This window comes from Heterodontus francisci, chromosome 2, assembly GCF_036365525.1.
Source record: "Heterodontus francisci isolate sHetFra1 chromosome 2, sHetFra1.hap1, whole genome shotgun sequence".
NCBI lineage: Eukaryota > Metazoa > Chordata > Chondrichthyes > Heterodontiformes > Heterodontidae > Heterodontus > Heterodontus francisci.
The window spans coordinates 193,765,108-193,783,252 of NC_090372.1; the positions used below are offsets into that span (position 1 = coordinate 193,765,108).

The window sequence follows — 18,145 nt, forward strand, 5'->3', positions numbered from 1 at the left end:
AGCAAGGTCAATACGTCGTCTTTTCTCACACTTTTTGTAGAGTGTACATTGTCCCATAAAGAACGATTATCCGTATAACAGTCAGTGGATATCCTATCTTCAGTATATCCCTTGTTCAGAATTTCACCTAAAATATTTGACAAATGGAACCCCATATCTACTGCCTCCACAAGACCCAGTTTTTCCACAGCTAAATTGCTTTAAACGACCCTTTTTATTTTCTTTGCTTCCCAAGCTAAAGGACACCATTTCCCATTTTCATACATCAGAAGAATTATGAAACCAGCTGCACTCAAATACCCATCAGGCAGATTAGCATGTGAAGCATCACTAAAAATGACTAGCTTCCTGTTTTTCACATGGGAACGTCAGTACACATTTGTCCAGTTTAAAAAAAATTTATTTGCCCTTAAAACATTCTCAACTTTCAGGTGTTTCATCGTCATGCTTAGCTCCAGCACATCAAAACGAGCATCAGATCTATTCTGAGTGCATAATCAGTTTAATTGACCAATCAAGCTTTGCAATTGCTCAGTCTCTTCTTTAGATATATCTTCATCTTTCTGTGATGACCTAGCACGATTAACTGGGATGGGAGTAACGCTCTCTAAATAGGATTGTTGATTTGAAGTTATTCCAGACTTAGTCTGCTTAATATCTAAACCAATATACTTAAATGCCCCACAAGCCTGACTCCCAATCTTAAATTCTGCCCTAATCCTATTAATAATGTATTTCTCACAATCTGCAGTACCTTCCCATAAGAAATCATCAACGTGCATCATGAAGATGCCTGAAAGTTTCCCGTTATGATACCAATAAAACATTGCAGGATCTGCTTTTAGTTGAGCACTACCAATTTTAAACAAAACGAGAAGTACCACACCCTGGAAGCATCATTAAGGCCATAGACACATTTGTTCAGTTTCCATAATTTTCCTTCTGCATCTGCTGCCTCTTTAGGTGGTTTCAGAAACGCTTCCCTCTGAAAAGTATCACCCTGCTGAAATACAGCTTTTATGTCAATGGATCTACACCCCCATGAATATGTGGCCAAAAGAGCTAAAAGGTTTTTCAAGATTACTTTTCTAGCTGTGAGAGAGTCCACTCTTACATCGGTATCACCGAGTCGCTCTTCAAAACCCCTCACAACTAACCTCACTTTAGCTTTATAAGTCCCATTGGGAAGGACTTTTTTCAATACAAATCCATCTATGTGACAAGGCTGCTGTCCCTTATCTGATATCTGATATTTTTCAAACCATCTCAGAATAGACTCCAAATCTCGAATTCCTTATGTTTTGTTTCTCTTATTAGTTTATCCTCAAGTTTATTGGCAGCCACTAAAACTTCATGGTCATGAGGACTTCTGCTTCTAGTTCTATTCTGAGACTGCTCTCTAGCCTTCATTTCATTGTGGAATCAGTTCAAACTGCGGCCTCTATTAGCACTTTGGTGTCTTTCAGGACTACTGCTAGAAGATCTCTCTCACACACTATCAGGGGCTCTTTCTCTAGTATGCAAGAGTCACTTTCAGACCCACTATTAGAACTTGCATTGTGCTGTCTTATTCTCCACTGTTTCACCCCATTCTGCCAGTCCTTGGACCTTGCTTCTTGGCCATCATCTTGAGACAATTTGCTTTTTATCTCTCTGATTCTTACCACCTGATGTCATTAATACTTCTCTAACACTGTCACTTGAAATATCAGGGTTTTCATAAGGGTATACAATAATGCCCTGACTGGGTAAACTGTAAATTCACTGCCTTTTCAAAAACAATTGCCTTATCATGCTCCATATAAAGTTTCATCTGTGTCAATTTCATTGAAGGTTTACTCAACCGTAAAGGTATCTCACTAGAGACTACATCAGTACTGATAAAATGGCTTACTCCAGCTATTTTACATGGAATTACTACTCTTCAGTGACTTCAATGTGTTGTCATCACCTAACCTAAAGCTGGTAGTACTTTTAGACTCATTAACCTTGTGTCGATCCTCACTACTGAGTGAATCCAGATAACACTGTAACCAGTCAGTTCCATATTCTGTCGATGTACACGGACTATCTAATACAGCACAGTTGAATGAATCCACAACTAACATTCATCACAGGACAAAAACTCCTTGTAACTGGTACAATTTGTTCATATTCATCAGTATCTTCCTCTTCTGCCTCAGAATTCTCTGTGTCATGTGTTATTCGAGGACTCTGCCCCTATGCTTTGAGCAGTTCATTGCATAATGATATTTTGAGTCACACCTGAAGCACCTATTTATCTGTTCCTTGGGCATTTCTGCGATTCATTCACCTATGATTGCCATTTCATTTCTGTCTTCTGCTGTAATAGTCGTACCTGCTCAAGGTACTTTCATCCTCATTCCACGTGTCTTCTGCTGTAATAGTCGTACCTGTTAAAGATACTTTCATCCTCATTCCACCTGTCTTTAACTCTTACATTGTACTTGTGCCAGCGTCCAGTATCTTGAACATTTCAAAATCCAGTAAACATTGAGTCCTCCTTTCTTTGTGTCACTGCAGAATGCCCTGTTCTGCCAAGGCTGCAAGAAATGGCTGTTTTCCCAGTGTCATGATCCTGTCTTTTTTTTACTTTGGGAAATATGTGGTGTTGCTTTAAGACAGCAAAGGATCAGTACTGCTTTAAGAACCAGCAAGCCTCGGAGTTGGAGAAAGTGCATTTTGGTTGCCGTTGGATACAGCCGGTTGGACACTGTGATTCAAAGGGTGCATTCTTATTACCTTGGATACAACCACTTGGACTGAACATCAAGCGATACATTTGTTACAATTCAATTTTGAACTGACTTTTTAGTTGATGACAGTCTGTATTAACAAAACACAGACAGACAGCCTGTATTAGCACCTGAAAGAAGAGCTCTCTGCCATTTAAACTGAAGGAAGATAATTTAGCCTGTTTAATTATTATCTCTCAAAATTCCAAAAAAAAAAGTCAAGCCAAAGCAGAGATCTCTGATAATTTAAATTGAAGGAAAGGAAGTTAGACTGTGACAATCTTTTATCCCTCAAAAACTCTAAAGTCAGATGGATTCTGTCGAAGGTGTGTGCAAGTTGTTAATTGTTGAAATCCATCACTGGAGAAGGAAAGCACCACTTACTGCTGGAATTAGACTACGGACTGTTCTACTGTTGAAGAACCTTTTTTCCCCATTGGACAGCTGTGAGGATTTCAAGCAACATTGGACTGTAAATTTGCAAGGACTTTAATTTTTTTCTATTTTAAATGTTGTTTATGTCTTGGTAGTATTTAAGAATGTACTTTTTCTAATTAAACAGTTAATTTGTTGATTTAAAGGCACCTGGTTTGGTTAGCCTCATTCGGGGGTTAATAGATGGTACAATTTGGCTGGGTCTTTCTTTAATTTGGGAAGTTTAAAATGACATGTTAGGCAATCTGTGGAGGGACAGGATTGAATTAATAGCGCGTTTCTCCCACCACAATTAGAATTGTGTATTTTGATTGGAGCGGTCGGTCGTTACACCGGGAATTTCTTTAAGGTAGTAGACATCTGATCTAACGAGGAGTTTCTTTTTCCAAGAACCGAACTCCAGTTAGAATGAGGAGCCCGTTCATATGCGACACCTCCATTGAATAACCATCTGTTTTCCGAAATCTATCAAAGTCTGACTATGCCTCATATGCATTCACTAGGTCATCTTTCTTGTAAGTTTCATCTGAGAATTGTAACAGAAGATCCAAACCATCATCAGTATCCAACTGATGAGCATCCAGTTCCCAAAACACTGTACTTCTGATTTTACATTTGGGAGGAAGTGACAACACCAAGGCCATACCTTGTTGCCTCTTTGGTAGGGACGTAACCCGTGTCCACTAGCCACATCATTTGAACATCGGAGGGTAATCATACCCTGACAATTTACACCTGCTTTCTGCCATATTTTCCACAATAGCTAGTGAGATTTTAGTTTTCTATGTTGAAAAAAAAATTCTTAGTTTCCAGCCTTCAGTTCCAACCATCCTGTGGTACCATGTTAAATTCCAGAAAGCCTGTTGTGGAAGGAAAATGCTGGAGCCTGTCTTTACATTCTTTTGGGCCTCCTTATCTCGAGAGACAATGGATACGCGCCTGGAGCTGGTCAGTGGTTTGTGAAGCAGCACCTGGAGTGGCTATAAAGGCCAATTCTAGAGTAACAGGCTCTTCCACAGGTGCTGCAGAGAAATTTGTTTGTCAGGGCTGTTGCACAGTTGGCTCTCCCCTTGCGCCTCTGTCTTTTTTCCTGCCAACTACTAAGTCTCTTCGACTCGCCACATTTTAGACCTGTCTTTATGGCTGCCCGCCAGCTCTGGCGAACGCTGGCAACTGACTCCTACGACTTGTGATCAATGTCACAGGATTTCATGTTGCATTTGCAGACGTCTTTAAAGCGGAGACATGGACGGCCGGTGGGTCTGATACCAGTGGCGAGCTCGCTGTACAATGTGTCTTTGGGGATCCTGCCATCTTCCATGCGGCTCACATGTCCAAGCCATCTCAAGCGCCGCTAACTCAGTAGTGTGTACAAGCTGGGGATGTTGGCCGCCTCGAGGACTTCTGTGTTGGAGATACGGTCCTGCCACCTGATGCCAAGTATTCTCTGGAGGCAGCGAAGATGGAATGAATTGAGACGTCTCTCTTGGCTGACATATGTTGTCCAGGCCTCGCTGCCATAGAGCAAGGTACTGAGGACACAGGCCTGATACACTCGGACTTTTGTGTTCCGTGTCAGTGCGCCATTTTCCCACACTCTCTTGGCCAGTCTGGACATAGCAGTGGAAGCCTTACCCATGCGCTTGTTGATTTCTGCATCTAGAGACAGGTTACTGGTGATAGTTGAGCCTAGGTAGGTGAACTCTTGAACCACTTCCAGAGCGTGGTCGCCAATATTGATGGATGGAGCATTTCTGACGTCCTGCCCCATGATGTTCGTTTTCTTGAGGCTGATGGTTAGGCCAAATTCATTGCAGGCAGCCGCAAACCTGTCGATGAAACTCTGCAAGCACTCTTCAGTGTGAGATGTTAAAGCAGCATCGTCAGCAAAGAGGAGTTCCCTGGTGAGGACTTTTTGGACTTTGCTCTTAGACGGGCAACGTTGAACAACCTGCCCCCTGATCTTGTGTGGAGGAAAATTCCTTCTTCAGAGGACTTGAACGCATGTGAAAGCAGCAGGGAGAAGAAAATCCCAAAAAGTGTGGGTGCGAGAACACAGCCCTGTTTCACGCCACTCAGGATAGGAAAGGGCTCTGATGAGGAGCCACCATGTTGAATTGTGCCTTTCATATTGTCATGGAATGAGGTGATGATACTTAGTAGCTTTGGTGGGCATCCGATCTTTTCTAGTAGTCTGAAGAGACCACGTCTGTTGACTAGGTCGAAGGCTTTGGTGAGATCAATGAAAGCAATGTAGAGGGGCATCTGTTGTTCACGGCATTTCTCCTGTATCTGACGAAGGGAGAACAGCATGTCAACGGTCGATCTCTCTGCACGAAAGCCGCACATGTTAAATTCCAGAAAGCCTGTTGTGGAAGGAAAATGCTGGAGCCTGTCTTTACATAGTTTCACATTTATTGTACAACATAAAAGGATTACAAACGAGTGTCTCCTCATTCAAAACCTCCACCAGTCTCCGTACAGTCTCCTTATAAGTCCTCAAATAAGACCCCAATTAACACCTCCACCTGCATATAATTAAACAATTGCTAAACATTAACACAATGTTCTTGGTGTTTGATCATTTTATCCATTCACAGTGGTTCGATTTGGATGAGGTGAGCAAAGGAAAGTTGCACTTGAAGTTGGAGTGGCTCTCTCTGCTGCCAGCAGCTGACCGACTACCTCAGGTACCTAAACATTTTGTACATTAAATTGAGCTCTGCCATTTTCAGTTCAAGGCGATGGCTACTAAATCTGAAGTTTTTTTTGACGATTTTAGTGCTCCCCCCACCACCACCAAATTTAAAATGGCGCAAATTGATGAATCTAAAAAGTTGCAGTTGTTAAGGCAAGTTCAAATGACATTTAGCTGCATCCCTTTATTCATATTCTAGGTGAGATGTTTGTACGTGCTGAAGTCACTTTTTCCAATATGTACACAAGATTTCTTAGATTTAATGCTGTTATATTGCACCTTACATTTTTAAGGTTTCTTCTATTCTGTGTTGCTTTGAATTTGGCACCATTTCTAGGGGATCTGTGGCATCCAGTAACAGGTCAGGCAGGCCGATCAGCCAATAAGATTGAACAAATCTCATAGATAGCAAAGCTGGGAGTGAAATGCATGGAATATAATTCACATTTTAATCATTGCATATAAAGCCAAATAAAAGTTGGGAAATACTCATGGGATTAAGGTACAAGCTGAAATTTCATAAACTTGAAAAAAATTAAAATTAATCTTTGTTACTTTAAAGATCATGCAATTTTAAATGCTCTTCTGATGGGATAAGATGGCAACTTGTAAAATTGTTTTTTCAAGGTCAGAGAGATTGTTCAGCTCTAATTACGTCATTAAAAACTCAGTTACTCCTGATAGAACAAGGCTTAATATTTTCATTGATTTTTACAGCAAGAATAGTGTGTAAAATGTTGAACTTCACATCAATTCAGTGATTCCGTGTTCATTGAGTCTGCGAAGACAGCAACAGCGCATCTCATGGAGAAGCAGGGTATCACTGACAGCAGCTTCCAGACTTCCACATTTAACTGTGCATGTGTGGACGTCAGAAGTTTCTGTCAGTTTTCACAGTAGTGACAGTAGAGCACTGACTGTTTTGCCGCCATTACAACCACAAGTTTTGGGATGGCTTAATGTGATGTATCTATTCCCAAGAGAAGCTGTAATCCTCTAAATAATGGCAAAAATGTTACCGTTGTAATGGTGACAAAACAGTCAGCGTTCATCATCATTGCCTTGTGAAAGTGACAGCAGCTTCTCGTGTCCGCACATGTGCAGCTAAACGTGAAAGTCCAGAAGTTGCTGTCGGTGATTGCCCACTCCTCCACAGGGTGCACTGTTGAAGTCGTCACAGATTGCAATCAATTAGAAATGACACGTGAACTTCCACTTTTTATCCTACTATTCTTGCTGTAAAAGTCCTTGAAGAAGTTATGCTGTGTTAAATGAGGTGTAATTGGGTTTTTAATGGTATGTTAAGACATAATTACTGCTGAACAATCTCTCTGGCCTTGAAAAACTAATTTTATATTTGTGGAATGTCAATTGCTTCATTCCATGATAAAATTTCCATAGATTTGTTTAATGTTTGTTTATGTTATTTCAGTTTCTACCAGTCCCATGTGTATGTCTTAAACTTTATTCACTTTCTGTAAAATTATCTGCAGTGTAATCTGCTCAGCTTGTCTGATGACATCACTGTTGCAGGACACTAGAGTTCCCCTATAGCTGGCACCATAATTAAATTAACATCGGGAGAGGTAAAATTCACGCCACAGAGCTCGCTCAACCTTTGTGGTCAGCTTTCTTTGAGGTCAGTGGTGAGTGCCATCACATCACCACTGACTGAAAAATCCAACCCAATAACTCCCTCTGCCTACTGTTCCCCAGACTAAGCAAGGAGTGTTTGCTGATAATGCATTCACTTTACAATCTGTATTTTGTGTGCTACTTAGGGTACGGATGTCAATAAACTGAAGAGCCTTTTCATGGCTGTAACGTGATTAGGTTATGAAATATGGGGGAAAAAATCTGAAATTTGATGTGTTTATGCCAATATGGGTGCAGCAAACCAGCACAATGTAGAACTCTACTTATTACTTCTGTTCTCTAGGCTATGGCTAGCACTAAAGCTATTAAAGGAACAGCCAATGACGGGCTTTCCTCTGCCTTACTCATCGTCTATCTGGACTCTGCCAGGAATCTCCCAGTAAGTGGAAATGTATTTATTGATGAGCATTATTTTCTTGAGATGCTGCAACTATTAGTAGTATGCCATGTTGCATTGCGCTGTCATTTTTTTCATCTGCTTTTTCACTGAGCTGTGTAAGTCTTTTAAAATCTTTCACCCACTCATTCTTGTCAGCTGGTCAGTAATATACTTGTTGAACATGTTCAGTGTCACAAATACTTACAGGTGTGCATCTTTTAGATTGACATCGGATATCTACCTTGCTTTGTTTAATCTTTGTATTAAGTTGGACTCCTGCTTTCAGATTTCTGAATGGACTATTCATGTTTTCTTTACAAGTTAGTGTTTCTGAGTTGAAGTACTAAATGTCAATTGCTATGTTTGTTCCTGAACATGTTCTGCTGATTTCTCTTCATTGCTGAAAAACAGTTGTCACCATGATTCTTAGCAAAGAAATCAATGTTGTAATTCTGTTCCCTTACAATGAGTGGTGAAAAATGCACTTCAAAAAATCAGGAATTGTGACCATTATATGCAAGGAACCTCTATCAAGTGAAGCATCTTGATGTGAGCAAGTATAGTATTTCCAAGTTTGGGAATTGTTGAATATGATGCAAATTTCTACGCAGTGATTGAGAAGCCATGTTCCTTTTCTTGTGCATGGAGGCACTATTTGACAGGATTATTAAATTCCAAATTGCATTGTATAATATCATAATATATATGTATTTGTATTAAATGCATTGGCTGCTATTTATCTCAATCTCTGGCTGTTATTTACAATAAACTGGCTGTTCCTGCATTCCATTCTGCCTTTCCCTACAGCACGTACCTGTCCAACCCCATCACTCTTTGCTTTCTCTTTCACTTCCATCTTCCTTAAGAATGTCTACGAAGGAAACTTTGGGTGTGGATACTTACGAGAGAGGAGAGCAGCAGGACTAGTCTTTTGTGAAAATACTAGCTCAATCTTTAGAGACTTTTTTGTGAGTGCTCTATTCTGTTTGCATTTTGTGTGTAGTGCTACAGTGTGGATTGACGCTAATACTGGAAATTTATATTTTGTGTTTAGACCCAATTTGCAGAGCATGTTTATTAATTTGATGCATGCTCTGATATAGAAAACTGATGTGCAATTCCAAAAAAGCTTTTAAAAATAGCTTGAGCACAGATCGTCACTTACTTGCCTGGAAAAATATACTCACAGGCGGTGTATTTTTATCATGGTTTTTGCTTCCTTTTTGAGTGGGGGTAGTGGCCCCGATTTTGTTAAACCCAAAGATTCCAAAATGGAGATAGCTTTATCTTGTTTGCACAAAACATGAAGCAGGAAAAACATAAAATATAACTATTTCTGAGTGAAAGAGAGGAAAATTCCCTGACTGCAACACTAACCAAAGTGAAATTGTTTTTTTTTTCTTGTTTGAGGAACGCTCATCTCTTGGCCTTTTATTAGAGAATGAAATCAAAAGTTTTTTATTTGAACACATGCCTCCAAATATCTGTGGATCCTATGCATTAAATTTAAATAATGATTATTGACTGAATTAAAATCCAGGGTAATGTTGGTAGATGCAAATTTCCTTTACTCTGCCATTTGTTTTCTGAAGGCAGTGGATTATGTTGGGGTCCAATGGATGCTGGTTAACTGGCCTCTGATACTTTGCCAGAGTGATTATTCTTTATGTGTGAGCTTATAAAGCAAGCAAGGCTGTTTAACGTGGGTGCCTGTCATAGATAAGCCAGGCTGGTTCTGTCCACATGAACAGAAGCAATTTTCACTAAATCACAAGATACTTATGGGTGGGAAAAGTCATACGGTTCAAAATAATTCATTCATTACGAGCAACCCTACCCATTGCAATATCTAATGCATAGAATCATAGAAAGTTTACAGCACAGAAGGAGGCCACTTGGCCCATCGTGTCTGCGCCGGCCAGAAACAAAAGAATCACCCAGCCTAATCCCACTTTCCTGCATTTGGTCCATAGCCCTGCAGGTTATGGCACTTCGGCTGCACATCTATTAATTGAGATGAGATTTTCTGCCTCTAACACCCTTTCAGGCAGTGAGTTCCAGACCCCCAACACCCTTTGGGTAAAAAAAGTTTTCCTCATCTCCCCTCTAATCCTATCAATCGCTTTGAATCTATGCCCCCTAGTCACTGACCTCTCTGCTGAGGTAAATAGGCCTTTCCCATCCACTCTATCCAGGCACCCTCACCATTTTGTACATCTCAATCAAATCTCCCCTTAGCCTCCTCTGTTCCAAGGAAAGCAGCCCCAGCCTATCCAATGTTTCATCGTAGCTGCAATTTTCCAGTCCTGGCAACATCTGAATAAATCTCCTCTGTACTCTAGTGCAATTACATTCTTTCTGTAATGAGGTAACCAGAACTGCACGCAATAGTCAAGTTGTGGCCTAACCAATGAGCTATACATTTCCAGCATTACCTCCCTGCTCTTGTATTCTCTACCTCGGCTAATAAAGGAAAGGATTCCATATGCCTTCTTAACCACCTTATCGACCTGTCCTGCGACCTTCAGGGATCTGTGGACATGTACTCCATCACTTCCTCTACACCTTTCAGTATCCTCCCATTATTGTGTATTCCTTTGCCTTGTTTGACCTCCCCAATGCATCAGCTTATACCTTCTCCGGGTTAAATTCTATTTGCCCCTTTTCTGCCCATTTGACCAGTCCATTAATATCCTCCTGTAGTCTACAGCTATCCTCCTCATTATCAACCACAAAGCCAATCTTTGTGACATCTGCAAATTTCTTGATCATTCTCCCTACATTTACGTCCAAATCATTAATATATACCACAAAAAGCAGGGGACCCAGTACCGAGCCCTGCGGAACATCACTGGAAACAACCCTCCAGTCGCAAAAACACCCGTCAACAATTACCCTTTGTTTCCTGCCACTGAGCCAATTTTGTATCCACCTTGCTGCATTTCCCTGGATCCCATGGAATTTTTTTTTTAAACCAGCCTGCCCTGTGGGACCTTATCAAAAGCCTTGCTAAATCCATGTAGCTCACCTCAACTGCAATACCCTCATCAATCCTCCTTGTTACTTGCTCCAAAAATTCAATCAAATTAGTCAGACACGACTTTCCCTTAACAAATCCACGCTGACTATCCTTGATTAATCTGTGTGCCTTTCTAAGTGACAGTTTATCCTGTCTCTCGGAATTGATTCCAATAATTTGCCTACTACTGAGGTTACATTGACTGGCCTGAAATTATTTGGTCTATCCCTCGCTCCGAATAATTGTTTCCATTTTCTTTTAAGGCTCTAATTGAACAGAGATCTAGGAGTTCCATCTCTACTAATCCCACCTGTAACTCAGTTTTACCTTTTAAAAACAATTAGTAACTTGGAATCATCACCTGTCTGCAAATCAAGGCAGTTGCTTTACCACGAGTGACATGTCTGTTTCAGAATTATTTCTTTGAATCTTAAATTTTGTGGTCAGTCAACCTGCCCAATTTTTTAAAAGCTGTGATTGCTTTCACTGTGGTGAATTTTAAAACTGTTAATATACCAATTATTTTAAAACCAAGTGGATTACATCGTTTACAATTTCAACACCTGATTAGGCAGCTACATTTTGGGTCACTTCAACTTTTCTTGGTACTAACTAAGCAAATTGATTTCTGGGGATCTTTTTAAAAGATTTTTTAAAAACTCTTGCATTGCATTTCAGTTCAAAGGTTTCTGGGTGGAATGTTGTGCTCATCACTTTACTATAACAGAATGCCGTTACTGCATTGCATGTGCAACTTGTTAATCCTCTCTGTTCATTCTTTCCTGGCACAAAGCGCAATCCGTTTGAATTTAACCCTGAAGGCTTGAAGAAGACTAATATTTCCAAATCCATGAAGGTAATCTGATAATCATTCACTGAAGACCACACAGAGTCACACTGGGATGGAAAAGAGGGTTTTGTGTTTAGGTTCGAACTTTCCATTGATATGATGAAAGTGGTATGAGAGAATTACTGTCAAGTACTTGCTGATATCACTCGGTTTAATTGTCACCTTAAGTGCCTTGGGACGTTTTATTAAATAAAAGGCAGTATATAGGTGCAAGTTCTTGTCACACTGTATGACACGAGTAACGGTAAGTTCTCAGTCATTCAGGGTTCGCAAATGCTTTTAGTTGACGGACCCCTTTTCTAATGGATTAATAATCATGGACTCCCCCAACCTAAGTTAGAACACTATAGAATATTCATAATACAAAATTGCTGCCTGTAAAGAGTATTTAAATAATGCTTTTAAGAAAGCAGATATGCACTTAAAGATACCAGTGAGATTGGTGTGCCTGCTTCTCACTGCAGAATTTGTCTATCCTAGGCAGGAGCACAGGGGGAGTAGTGGTCAGAGAGCACTAGAGGAGCAGGGGAGAGCAGGAGAAGTGTACACTTCCTACTGGAGCTCATTCGCTTTCTCTTGACCACAGCAGTTGCCCACCTGTAAGTCCAGCCATGTGTCGCAGACCACCTGGAAGGTCTCTGCAAATCCCAGTTTGAGCACCACTCCAGTGGTTTTTTAGAGAAGAGATTTATAAATCAGTTCTGTAACAGCTCCAGTGGTATAATTGTGATTAATGAATTTGAGAGAGGAGAACATGAATGAATTTGAGGGAAGAGATGAGTTGGGAGGAATTTACTTGTGATGTTGGGCCATGTAACTTGCTGATCCTCTGGGTTTGTGGGTTTCGTGATCTGAGTCACTTTGCAATCAGCTGATGTACCAAGTTTGATGCCCAATTGCGAGTGTTGTGATGACACTTCCAGCAACCATTCTGTCCAGGTACAGAACTGATGCCTGCCGGCATCTTCCTAGGGCCATGCACTGCCCTGGGAATGATCCTAAAAGAGGTCTGTAGAAGTTGAGATTTAGGCAAATTTCTACTTTTGGACAAAGCAAAATACAAATAGCAACCTGAAATTAGTGACTTTTTGTGGCCTTCAGTAAAATCAATATTACTTTGCTAACTAAACTAATAAATGAATTACTGTGTATTAAAGATAATCTGTCTGGACAGTGGTAATTATTATTTATATATTTCTATAATTTCTGAAGTAAAAAGAGCTAGAATGTGGTTTTTGTTATAAACTGTAAAGGAGGCAAGCAGAAACTGGAAGTATTTTCAGGCCTCATTATATGTCTTGAATTGGCTCAAATTAACTTTTCAGTAACTAATAGTTGCTGACTTCATTTTTTATGAAACTCGTGTTTTACCATGTTAAATTTTGCATATTCATGCCGGTTTAAAACAATCTTTAAGCCAGTTCATTGCTTAAATCTGTAGCATACTATCTGTGCTGAAACTGACTGGTTCTAATATATTTCACAAATGAGAACAAGGTCCATTGCCCGTCTAATTTTCTTCCCGTGCCACTTCATCTCAAGATGTTGACACAGATTGGGGTGGAATTAAATGCAGTCACACCTTCTAGAACTTCATCAAATTTCTATTCTTTATTAGTAAGCTAGACTGCAAACATGAACAGGCCATCACAGATGTGAGTTCACCTTTCTCTACTTTATATTTCTCACTTTGACCGTCAAAGCGTGTCTCCACCTGCAACACCTGCCCCACCCTCCCCCAAAACACACACAAACCTGAAAAGAAAATTGCACTGTTCTGTCTCTTTGCATGCTGCTTACTACCATGTCCTCTTTCAAGCAGGTGAGAGGAATATCTCAAAGTAGAACTTGTATAATTGCAGCCATAGAGCTTTTTACTAATAATGTAGAATTAGTTACAGCAGTGTGAGCTGGACAGTGCAGTGCCTCACTGTTGGAGCACTACACTACGCCTTTCAAATGAGATGTTAAACTGAGGCTCCGTCTGCCCTTTCAGTTGGACATAAAAGACCCCATGCCATGAAGGAGAGCAGGGGAATTCTCCCCGATATTCTGGCTAATATTTATTCCTTTACCAACAGCATTGAAGCAGATTATCTGGTCATCTTAATGCTGTTTCTGAACTTTGCTGTGCGCAAATTGGCTGCCACATTCATACATTATAAAAGTGACTACTTAAAAAGTACTTAATTGGCTGCAAAGCTCTTTGGGACATCCTGAGGGTTGTGAAAGGCCGTATATAATGCAGGTTATTTATTTTGTTACACTTGTCCTCAGTATTCCTGGGTTAAGGAGGACAAAAACAACCAGGGTTTCCCCTCCTGATAATGGTCCAGACTCTCTTGCTGGGAATGTGTGTGTACATAGTTATGTACACATGGTTACCAGCTGAAGATTTGATCAGCCACGATGTGCCAAATGGCCTGTCTGATCCTCACCATCAAGTTTCACATGAATACTGGACACTTGGGAGAGGTGCTGTATACCAGTAAGAAATCACTGATTTCAGGGGAGAGGAGAAAACTGGCTGAAAAAAGATGGAGGAAAAAAAAGCATTGCATACGTTATTTTCTTTTCCTTAATTTAATGGAATTCCAGAATATAATCAGGAAATAAACACTGCTTCAGCCAACTTAAATGATTACTTATGCAGTTTAAAAGTATTTATCATGAATGGCGTATTACTGTGACTTTCTAACTATGCTATTAACAATAGATAGCACTAAAGTTTTGTTTTTGAAGAACAAACAAAAATGAAATTCAAGCAAGGTGCTGGATTTCTATATGTAATTATAATCAATAATTATCTCAAGCTGCAAAAATAAAATTTAATTTGACTTGGCCAGTATCTATTTCCTGACTATGTTCTATATTTTATTTTTGATGATAAACACAAATGAAATAATTTATTTAATCCTCTTTTCCCTCCCTATTTTGAGTTAAATTTCTTCCCTCCTCTTCTCCTATGCTGAAGGCTTTGTCTCCTTAGCTAAGTCCAGATGTTTGTGTGCATGGATGGTTTGGACTGTATGGGAGGAATTTTATTCTGGCGGCGGAGTTCTCGACGTCCAGATGAAACGACGCTGAAATCCCCGCATCACATCTTCCACAGAAGGCCTGCCAAATTAAGTGCCAATCAGCCACTTAAGTGGATAGCAGTGGGCCTTCCACGGGATCAAGGACCCTGTGGCTGGAAGTCCTGCCATTGCACAGCTTCTGGCTGATCACAAGCACCTAACTGAGGCCAAGGAGTGTTGCTGGAACCGGGCCTCAGGTAGGTCAGGGACGGAGGGGTCTTGCGCAGGGTGCAGAGTGGCAGGGAGTTCGGCGGCAGGGGGATGGCTCTCATCAGGTCCCCCCCTCCGGTCCCCCCCTCCCTATGCCGTGTCCCTTGTTCAGGGACAAAGTGCCTTTTAACGAAGGACCTCACCCCCGCCCCACTGGAGCCGGGAAGCTGCCCACATGGCTTTCCATGCTGTGTTTCCCGTGCAGCAACAGGGCCATCTGCTGCAAGGCTGCTGCGGCGGGAAGAAGCCCTTAATTGGGGGTTAATTGCCCAGTTAAGAACCTCAGTTGGCGGTGGGGCAGAATGACAGTTCACAGGGCTTCCCGCCTGGACTAAATTTTGGTAGAGGTGGGATGGTGGCGGGAAGGACCCACCACCACCACCACTATCCCACTTGATTTTATGCTCTCCCTGTCCCTACATTTTAACCATATTTTGCTTTAAAAAAAAAAGTACTATCAGTGTTAAACACAATGAGTTTTTGAGTTTTTTCTTAAAATTCAGCCCAAGTAGTCTAAAATTCATCCAGACGGCAGGGGTCCCGACGCTGGGTCAAAGGGCAAGAGTCCCCGTCCCTTTGAGAATGGGGACCCTGCCTCCAAGCGCTACTGGCCAGTCAGCAGTCCCAGCAGCACCACTGGGAACAGTGGCCACTGCTGGAACTACAGCAGTCATTGGACCAGGAACAGCCATCTAGCCTCAGGAAGGTGGTAAGTGGGGGCGGGTTCGCCCGGGCCAGTCAGGCAGGCCCCAGTGAGGAGTAGGGGTGGTGGCACAGGTGGGGGTGGCACAGGACTCCTTTGGGGCCTCAATTGGAAGGCCGTCCTGGACCTTCCCTGCCCTGGACAAAATTCCATGGCATAGGGAAGGCGACGGGCACTCCACTCCCCCCCCCCCCCCCCCCCGCCTACCCTCACAATTTAATGGGCCTCCACACCACCCTGTTCATTCCTAGAGGGCTCATAAAATTCAGCCCCTTAACTCTAAATTACCTCAGATTGGCATGGGACCACAGAATTGAGGTTGGATTACATGCAATGCAGTTTCGTTGAATGTCAAACTGAATTTGCAAACTTTCTTTTCCTTCTAATAATGTTAAGCAATTAATTCCAGTTACAAAGTATGAAACTATGCCAGCTTTGTAAATTAAGCATCATTTGCCCAGGTTGCAGATCTTTCAACCAAATTTAGTGCAATGTAATTATTAACTGCACCACATTGGAGCACCAACAGACTGGGCTGAGGAATGGTGGAGTTCTCGTTCCATTTCGCTCATTTAGTGGCGATCTCAAACTTGGGCATGCTGCTGTGTGGAGGCTCAGTTTACGGGTAGAGTCACACCTGTTCTGCTCTCATATACTTTCTAATGGCTAGTTCAGAGCTCTTTGCATATCTGTTATGTGTACCTTGAAGATAAACTCTTCTCTCCACCACCCTTTTGAAAGGAAAAATATGTTAGAAGTGTTTCAGTTTGATGCATTTTCCTAGCATCTTGATTCTTACCCAGTAACATGCTAATTATTTCTGTAGCCCAATACATAAATGCTTCCAACTGTACCAACCTAATCCATTTCAGATTCTTAGAATGGGAAAGAAAATTTTAGGTAAGTTTCAAATCCTAAATAGAATACCTTGTGTGTGTCAACTACTAACTAGATAAGGATTTATGGTTTCTTGGCTGACTTCCAAAGTTTTTCACCTTACATTACAGTTTGGGAGGAAAATGAACAGCGAGCCTAACCCATTTGTCCAGCTGTCAGTGGGGCATAACACATATGAAAGTAAGGTAAGCAAACCATATTGCTGTCATAGTTAATATCAGGGCTTGTGTTTATTTTGACCAAGTAAGTCAACTTCTATAGCATTTCACAATTTGGCCCTTTTTTCTCTGGATCTAATCCCACCTCCTTATTGACTATCTCTGGGTTTTGCTCTATACACTTCTACCTCTCTATTCCATGCTTCCCATCTCCAACAACAAGTTCCTCTCACAATGACATATCTGTCATCACACAGTCCCTCCTCAGCCTCTTCTCCCACTTCTCTGGCTCCTTTCTCACCTTCAAGTGCCTGATTGCCTTTCATACTTCCTGCTTATTTCAATATTTGGATGCTTACTGCCCTCCCAAATACCCAGATGACCTTCTCACTACGATCTTCCTTCCCTTAGCTTCTACATTTCCATCTCACAGAGCATAACAATTTGAGATCTTAATCACTGATAAGATTATCTGACCACTTCCTTGTCTACCTAACCATCCATGTGCCTGCACTACCTTCAAATCTCATCCAGTTTTCATAACTCTTAACCTCTTTTCACGAGTCCTTTCATAGTTCGAATATCACTGCTGCATTTGACCTGCTCAACAGCTTTTGCCTTTACTCGCTTCAACCTTAGGTCAGTTACCGTTCCATATCACAACTGGCCCTATCATCCACCACCAGACCTGGCTTGACTATATCATGCATTACCATACCTCCCTTCAGGCAAAACCTCCAGTCCAGTCCAGCATCCAATTATGGATGAACAGAAATTCCCTCCAACTAAATTTGGGAAGACCAAAGCCATAGTCTTTGGTTCCTGCCACAATCTCTGTTTCCCAGCTGCCAGTTTTAACCTTCTCCCTGGCAACTGTCTGAGATTTGACTCCAAGATGAGATTCCAACCATATATCCACTCATTCAACAAGACTGCCTACTTCCACCTCCATAACATTGCGATTCTGCCCCTGCTTCAGTTCATGCTTCCGAAATCCCCATCCTTGTCTTTATTACCTCTAGACTTGAGTTTTCCAATGCTGTTCTGCCAGCCTCCTATTTTCCACCTTCCTTAAAGTTGAGCTCATCTAAAACTGTGCTACTCATATCCTAACATACCAAGTTCCGTTCACCCATCATCCTTGTACTTGCTGACCTACATTGGCTCCTGGTCTGGCAACGCCTCAATTTTAAAATTCTCATCCTTATTTTCAAATCTCTCCATGGCCTCGCCCCTTCCTATCTCTCCAGTCCTCCTCAATCTCTGTGCTCTTCCAATTCTGGTGTTTTTAGCATCCCCGATTTTAA

The 18,145-nt window shown here is 41.4% G+C and overlaps 1 protein-coding gene across 2 annotated transcripts in view; it reads left to right on the top strand.

The window, feature by feature from the left end:
• The window catches only part of LOC137349681 (extended synaptotagmin-2-like), a 276,064-nt gene that overhangs the window by 230,704 nt on the left and 27,215 nt on the right, over positions 1-18,145 (top strand). Inside the window, exons 12-15 of one of the 2 annotated variants that reach the window (XM_068014993.1) lie at positions 5,792-5,881; positions 7,829-7,924; positions 11,737-11,799; positions 16,791-16,865. In XM_068014993.1, coding sequence (XP_067871094.1) covers positions 5,792-5,881; positions 7,829-7,924; positions 11,737-11,799; positions 16,791-16,865 — 324 coding nt within the window. The remainder of the gene's footprint in view (positions 1-5,791; positions 5,882-7,828; positions 7,925-11,736; positions 11,800-16,790; positions 16,866-18,145) is intronic. The other variant, XM_068014994.1, reaches the window with a different exon arrangement.